Consider the following 8,838-nt stretch of genomic DNA (forward strand, 5'->3'; position numbering starts at 1 on the left):
AAGCAAATGAAATAGTCAACAATGGTTGACTTCAAGCTGCTGTAAACACAGCAGTTTATGAAGCTAACGTGGTCTCATTTATTTGTGTTGATACGCTGAAATGATTGAATAGTTGACTGCATCTTATTATAATCTATCCATCGACAATTTATTCCATTTTATTCAAAGATGCATGGAATATTCTCCGGTATGTAGTATCAAATTAGATATTCCATTACAACTTGCTAAATTAAAAAGGCCTTCATATTCCTGAGTCACCATAATTCTGGTCTTAAAGTCAGGATGTGATATTAATATATTATAGACTCAAGAATTAATACTTGGCTAGAGCACTAGGATGAGAGTTTTGTTATTATATAATTTAGTGTTTTTGACTTTTTAGAAGCACTGTGTAACAACAATCTCTGACCCTCTTACGGATCAGGTACGCACAAGACGTATGTGTGTGTGTGTGTTGTTTTCTTTTTTGTAATATTTAATTTAATTTTTGCGACTTTCTTGTATGCTATGTTTTACTTCCCGTGTCCCACTTTAATAGTCTTTTTTCTTAATACAGTATAAAAAAATTAGTTAACTTTGTTTGAAAAATAAATTTAATATTATATTTTTCTTAAATATCCTTATAGTAATATTAGAAATATCACTAATCACTGTATTTTTACATTAATTACAATAGCAATGATGATAGTAGATTGCACCATTAATCGGTTTGGTTGTCTATTTAAGGTGGAGACGACCCAATTTCATGCAACAATCAAAATAACGTTTGAAGCCCGCATCCACAAGAATTTCTAATTAGCTATTGTAATCACAATTTGTAATTAAAATAATTTGAAGCACACGTCCACAAATATTGCATATATTCGTGTATTGGTATAATAATGCTTATTTATTATTTGTGCATGGTTGTTCAATTGTAACTAATTTAACATACAATTGCTGTTCAGACTAAAGGATAGTGTTATGCTATTATGAAGTAATTTTAGAAAATTTTGTACGATTTAGAAGCATATCTGTCATATATTCAATTCAATTCACATGTTGTTTTATTTGAAAACCCTAACCATGCATTTGAATCCTAGGAACCATATCAATCGAAACATAAAAATTTAGGAACCAAAAATATGAAGTCAAAACTTTTAACTAAATCCAATTTGATTGTACATATTAGTTATTGTGATTTTTAGTTGTCTTAAATTTTTGTGTATAATTACTAATTTTGGGGACCAAATTTATTTTGTCTGGAATATTAAAGAGGACTAGTTTGATACATAGATCAAATATTGAGAATCAAAACTACATTTCTTCCATACGTGATGTTAATACTTAACAAAATTTTTTTGAAAAAGTATACAAAGACAGAACTTAGTAGTTGACCACAAAAAAAGTTTTAAAACTCTATTTGAGTGTAAGTCAAGAGATCAGATCTCTCGGCCTATATTCTAATATTCAGAATTTTCTGGAATGTTCCTCCAGCAGCTGTGTAAGTACCCGTTTGACTCAGTAGTGGTTCAGCCTCCGTCGGATTTCCTTTTGACCCCTTTGGATTCCCCTCTCTCTAATATAGAGTAGGAGTTCCTAGTGCGTAGGCACCCATCTAAACCAATAGTGGTTCAGTCCTCGTTGGATTTTCTCTTGATCCCTTTCGATCCCCTTCCCTTGATATGGAGTAGGAATAAGTCTAATATAGAATCTATAGTATCCAACAAAAAAAAATACAAAAGGCAGGCTGTAGCACGATATATAGACAGGCCAGCACATGGTGTACAACTTTTCCCATTCGGTAGGGTCCGGTATGGTTCCTTCATTCCGCTTTTATTGCATAAGTGGATCTAAACCTTCCATTTTGCTATCAAGTTCCCATTTTTCTCCTTAAGATTCTTCCTACATAACAAGGTTTTTCTCACTTAATGTGGGTGGAAAGTCCGACATGCATGCATTCAACTAAGCCACCAAACATGTGACAGTTAATTTATAGTTCTTCAAAAATTCCTTGCTATCGTCAATCCTCCGGCTTCTGCAATTCATCGATTTCGCACCATTATTGCAGTTTGATGGTATTTAATTGTTTGGGATGTAGAAAAGCAAAGGCAGTTCTTTAGTTTTTCTTTTGCAATTTCACATCTTGGATATCCATGCTTTAGATCTCTTCTTTGATATCTATGTACATTTGATGATGTAACTTTACTGTTAGCGCAAATTTTAATAAAATTATGATGTTTGATCCAAAAAAAAAAAAATCACCTTTTGGGTCATAAAGGACTAATCCATACCAAAAATAAACTATCAGTTTGGTGCTTGTCAAAAAGTTGAATGATATGTTGCTGAATTTTAGTAAACATTAACTTTTTTTTACAGCAATTAGTTAAAGGATTTTTCTAACGAGTGCCCTTAAAACACTGGTTAACACACTTAGTATTCACCTAATCTACTATATATATATACATACTAATAATTATTATCCTCTCTTGCATTTATAGACTTTGCCTATTTAATCATGCCTACCCTTCCTTATATCTATTTATTTTTTCTAATTAATCTTATATTTTTAAAAATATAACACTTGAATATATCTTAGGGTACCCATTAGACAAACCGATAGTCAAATATACCTAAGCGTACACGTATATGTGCAGTCAGCCAAGAGTAGATTGTTTTTTCATTCACATTGCATTGAAACGTTGGCAACATATTTTACAAGGTTTGACAATAGTCATTCAAGATTAGTCTAATGTGCTTATCTGATGCATAAATCTCATTGACTATTAGTCTAATGTGCTTACCTTATGCATAAATCTACGACTTTTTTAAGAAAAAAACGTAGACAAGCATCAAACTCATTGGTAAAACAATTTTATCTCCAAATTAAGCCCTTAGTTGATCATTTTTTCTCCCTTTTCTTTAGTAGTACAAAAGTAAAGGAAGGACCCTCAAGGGTACACTAAATTCCGAATAGAACCGACGAGTAGATATAGGTCCCCCACCCTTAGGGATCGAACCACCCTATACTTGTTTAGGTTCGAAATGTATTAACAGCAAATATGAATCAACAAAGATTCCTTTATCCTTCCAATTTCCCCGTAGCACCACAACAGGATATGTACTTAAAAAAGTTTTAAAGAAAATGGACGTGATTATGAAAACAAGATAAATAAAGAATAGCTTTCCAGTATTGATAATCACTGAGTTATTGATTCCATTATCAGGTCCTAATATGCATGACAATGTGCATTTTATGAATTGCCAACCACATTGTTAGGTCGATTTTGTCTATATATATATATATATATATATATATATATATATATATATATATATATATATATATATATATACACACACACTATATATATATATATCAACAGAGGAAGATGCAAATATACAAATACTTACAAACTACTACATAATTGTCTCCATAGTTTCTGTCTACTTAGCCAATAAAAAATTGTTCTTATACAGAATTGGCATAATTATTGTCTCAATTGATCGGGCGTGTTTGGTAAACAAGTTTTTTGTCAAGTTTGTCTGCTACAAGCTTTTTAACAACTTTAGTTATAGTAACCTCAAAAAAATTTTCAAAAATTTTAAATTATACATTTCAAAATGTTAAAAAATTTTACACACTTCAGAAAATCTTTCCTACAACTTTTATGATAAGTTATAGTAAAATTTTAGATAAATACCCAAAAAAATCATTTGTCAAACAGGGATGTTGCACAACAAACTTTTGATTCTATTTTTAGTTGCACAGCACGGCTTGTAATTATTGAACCTACCAGCAGGTGTTTCAAATGGAACGACATTAGGTAAGACATACTTTAGATGCCCAATGTTGGGTGGTGCCCAATGTTAAGATATACTTTAGATGCCATATCTTTAGGAATGTAAGACTAAATACGAAAGGTAAATAAATATAATATGTAAGACTAAATACGAAAGGTAAATAAATATAAGAGAGTGTAGGTAAAATTAAATAGAAAAAATGTATAAATATATATGATAGATTATATGAATTTTAAATGTATTAACGAGTTCTTACGTGACATCTGCTGAAAAAACCCAAAAAAAATGCTTGCTTATAATGACCCATGTTTGATCATTCTTGGTTGCTTTCCTTAAACAGTAGTTATAAGTACTAAGCTCTCTTAATTAGCAACTTGACCCCATTCCAAACTATTCAAATTCGCCTTTTTTCCTTTCAACTCTGATGTACTAACACACCGTTGTATAGTTATCTGTGGTAAATCCTAGTCCCGCCACTGGCCCCGGCCAAGTTTCTCCTTTACCATACACAGTTAGACCCATTAATAATGGAGAGTATGTCATTCTCCAGTTGATTTCTTAATCTTTCATAGCATTAAACTAAGTTGGGACCGACACAACAATTTGGCTTTATCATTTGCAAACATGATTCTAGTGTAAGCTTGTTCCTTATGCATGTAGGTCCAGCATGTTTCTTCCATCCGCAAATGTATGGTCTTGTTCGATTACCTAATCCAATTATTCTTGGTTGATTTCCTAACACGATTGCAAATGCTTAAGGGCCGTTTCTATTGCGAAACATTTGTAAAATTTTATTTGTCTACATCATCAACGTATTTTTTAATTATCTTTTTTATCTTATATACATCACATTAAAAAAATGCGATAGTATTTTTTTCAAAAAATTATCCCAAATATCTACTATCCAAAGCGAATTTTGGGCTAAACTTAAAAGAAAAGGGCATCCTTAATTTTGCAATCCAACAATAAAATATCGTCTACATAGTTGTACAATGTCTAGTAGTACAGTGATTATGATGGTTCGTGGATGAGACTTAGGAGCAATTCTTTTTTCGGTATGTTATATGTCAGATCAAAACTTTTTCTTCTCCCTAAAGACCAAAAAATCTCTTTCAGGCTTCACGTTCTTGCAATTTCTCCAGTTACAGTATCTGTGGAAATTCAAACTTGTACGTACTAGTTAAATCTCAGCAATCCAGGGAAATGGACGAGACGAAGCTAACATGCACGTGGCCCCTTCAGCATTTTATTCCACTAGTAATTCTGCACTTGGTCTAAAACGTCTGCTCATCATTTGGTTGTTGAGACATGAATCAATTGATGCCTGAGAATGAGAATATGACTGAAAGATGAATCAAATTATTTGATATTTAAATCGAGTTTGGTTTGGTACTTCGAGTTTGGTTTGCCAATTAATCAAGTCAATATTAAACAGCGTTTTTTATTCAATAACATTCAAACTCGATAAAAAGTTCGTTCAACCTCGGTTCAACGAATAAACAAGTCAAACTTGAATAAAATATTTCAAACTCATTAAAATAATCAAACAAGTTTTATCATTTGGGTGTTCAACTTGATTATACTTGTAAGCACCCCTAGCTGAGAAAGAGATTGCCTTCACATGGCTCCTGGTGAAGCATCCTGTGCCTTGAATTTGAAGAATCCTGCACCTTGAATTCGTGAATTTGAAACGCCAGACAAGAAATAATCTTGTTTGAATTGCTATTTTTTTTAAGTTTTTATAGAAAAATATATTATAGTGATTATATGTAGGTAAAGTAAAAAGGTAATTCAAAAAATATGTTCATAGAAAACATAAAATTTGTTTTTGTTAGAAAACTACCATCCAAACATAAATTTTGTTGAAAGCAAAAGCAAGGTAATGGGGCTGAGGACTTGTTAAGAAAGATTTTAGCCCAAGTCTCACGTTGTGCCTAACTTCTAATCTCTTGTTCACTGAAACCATGGACCAAGAAGAAATAAGTTTGGAAGGCTGGGATGTCCAAGAAAACAATGCCATACTTTTTATTTTTCTCGCATAAAAGGTCAGCCTGAATTTTTATTTTTAATTTTTTTTTTGACAAAGAAGTAGTACATTCTGGCAAAACTAGCTACCAAATTAAGTTTGGAAGAATATAAAGGAATGGATTAATCTTTCTACTTACGGTGTATACACTGTCAGCGTTGGATGGATGATAAGTATGCAAATTTTGAATTTAAAATTCAACTTTTGCATACATGTTATGAATCTAACGTTGTTACTGTATATACTGTCAGTGTATATAAGATTTACTCTAAAGGAATTGGCATATATTATTGGTATGTAATTGGGTTATGATTTCCACTAATCTTAATGTTACTGCCCCTGTGATACAAGAATCATAGCCCAAGAATATGCAGAACTGTGGGCAAAGCTCAATGGAGGAAATATATGAAGAAAAGAAAAAGATCAAAAGACACCTATTAATGTCTAGCTTTTTACCAGTTACCACTCACGGCAGAGTCATCTCCCACCTGGAAAATACTCTCCCTTATATATAAGTCAATTTTAATGTTAACAGATCGGATCCACTCAAGTACATTTTAATGAAAACCCGATCAAGTGCTACTATTCAATTCCCTGAGAAAAGCTCTATTACAAGCTGCCAATCAAATTAGGAAAATCTAAACCTTTTATGGACTATGTAATTAGGTACTAAAACTTGGAGAATCAGACCTTGAACAGTAGTCCAACCCACCAAGAAAACAGGCCTGCATTCTAAGAACTTCTAAGCTGTTGAATAAGCTAACGAATGTGTAAAAACTGATGCTACTAATTCGACAACCTATTCCAAAAAGGCCGACCATGACAAGTTCTCCATGTAAAACAATTTAGTAGAATATCTCAATCATTACTGCAATGAAGTATAGGAAGTATCTACACCGTGCATGAACCTGAACTAAAAGTGAATTAAATTTAGGCGTTCTGGGATGTTGCATTTGTTGCATTAAGCTTTGTAATCAGCTCATATTTTTCTACCTCCAATTTACAACATTTTCTCTTCATTTTCGGTGGCCTGAACTTTGTAGACTTGAGCTTCTGATGATGCACTGGAAACTTTGTCAAGGAGATCCTTTTCTTGTTCCTTCCATTTTTCACAATCCTATATATATATTTGTTTTGTTCATTTTCAAGCTTTCTTGCCCAATTTTTCTCGCATTCGTCCATCATTTCCCCATATTTTTCTACAGCTGCATCTCTTTCCTCAATCAATTCTGCTAGTTCTAGCCCGTGAGCCTGCAGCCAAGATTCATCGTTGCCTTGTTTCTCTTCTGATTGTGACACTTCCTCTACACCAGGTAAACTTCCGTCCACAGGATCAATATTGCTGTTTCTGTCTGTCTCCATTTCCTTTGACTCTTCTTCATCATGCTTTTCTTGCACTTCATCTCCAAAAATTTCATCATTCGAGCACGATTGATCCTGGATCTTTCTCCCACTAATGTTGTCACCATCCTCAGGATGTATACTTCTGGTTCTTTCCAACATTGGGTTCTCTACATGATCACAAGTAGCAAATTTGTCTTTGATCAATGCATCAGCTATTTCTCTTTTCCTCCCATCCAATTTTTGCTTGTCACTCCCTTTGTTAACCTCTTTTTCTTCCACTTCATTTTCTTCATCTTCTTGGCCAAAGATGAAAAACCACTCGAAATACACGATGTTTGCTAAAGGAAATAAAACCATGCAGGGCAAACAACACACGGCTATTGTTGTAGCATATGGATGGTATAGATATCCATAGATGAAAACAAGCAACATCCCAAAACGTTCGTTCCAGAAACCAAGCCGCTCTGTATCATGCCATTTCTTTCTCTTTGTGAACTATACACCTAAACGAAATAAAGCAAATCTGAGTTCACATACATAGTCCAATTTATATCTCATTAAAATCTGAAAAAGTCAATATTTACAACCAATTTACAAAATTTTAGTTCCCACACAATGAGGATTGAGTTGAAAAAAAAAAGAAAAAAGAAACTAAAACACGATCTAATTCATATTAATCCAAAATTATCATAAGAGCTAGAACACATTTTTAACAACCAGAGTTTTTCTAGGAGCAGTTCTGCGACCAAAATAATTTTCCATACCTGATCACAAGTAAGGCTTGCGGGTAAAGCCTTGGCGAGGAAGGGTCCAAATAAGTAGGAAAAGAAGAAAATCATGTTGGTAATTGCAAGAGAAGGGCAGGTGATGGAAGCTGAAGTCTTAAATATGTAGGATTCCAACTGGGCGTTAGAGTGGTTGTGAGAACTCTTTCAAACTGAAAAGCTAAATCCTCCATAGCGTAGAACAGATTTGGCGCCACCCTAAACACGGGAAAAAGCAACAACTGTGAGGGGAGGTTCTTGCTGTCAGATTTAGGATTGGAATCCACTATCTTAAAAAAAAAGAAAAAGGAATAATGAGGTTTTCCTTTTAGAGTTTAATGTTTGTCTAATGAGTGTGGTGGTTTGTGGCACTGGTTATTGAGTTCAACTTGGGCTGTCTAATGACTCTGGTCTGGCACACTGGTTAATGAGTTTTATTTGGGCTGATGGGCATGTAATTGCTTGTTTCTACATGGGAAGTTATGAATCTCCCATTTTAAAAATCCTTGGCCACAAAAAAATCTTTGTTTCCTTGCCTTTGGTCTGTTTTATGTACTTCTCTTAGGTAAAAACATGAATGGTGCAAGTCATTAATCATTATGGTGTGAAATTAACCATTTCCTCTCAAGTATCATATGGTTGCGGAAGCAAGCAACATGATTGGTGGTAGGCCTCTTTCCTTCTGGTAAAATCTTTGATTGGTAGAACTATGATTTTGTAGGGAAGGCTGCAATCTTGAATATGCCGGATACTTCCTAGGAATAAGCAAAAAGCTAAAGAGCAGCCGTAGATCCATCAGAGGTGCAAGAATGAATGATTCTAAACAATCTTTCATACATACCAAAAAAATGTAGAACTTTTTATGGACTAGAATGAATACCAAAATAAAGCTGTTGAATTTTCCACTTTGTCATGGAACCA

At 33.4% G+C, this 8,838-nt stretch overlaps 1 protein-coding gene across 1 annotated transcript; it reads right to left on the reverse strand.

Moving 5' to 3' along the window:
- Nucleotides 1-6,364: 6,364 nt before the first annotated feature.
- On the reverse strand, nt 6,365-8,320 carry LOC140013102 (uncharacterized). The gene is made up of 2 exons (XM_072062173.1): nt 7,918-8,320; nt 6,365-7,656 (listed from the first exon to the last, which is right to left on the reverse strand). Exon 2 carries the CDS (start codon nt 7,583-7,585, stop codon nt 6,740-6,742), a length of 846 nt encoding a protein of 281 aa, XP_071918274.1. The 5' UTR covers nt 7,586-7,656; nt 7,918-8,320; the 3' UTR covers nt 6,365-6,739.
- Between the last annotated feature and the right edge of the window lie 518 nt (nt 8,321-8,838).

This window comes from Coffea arabica, chromosome 8e, assembly GCF_036785885.1.
Source record: "Coffea arabica cultivar ET-39 chromosome 8e, Coffea Arabica ET-39 HiFi, whole genome shotgun sequence".
NCBI lineage: Eukaryota > Viridiplantae > Streptophyta > Magnoliopsida > Gentianales > Rubiaceae > Coffea > Coffea arabica.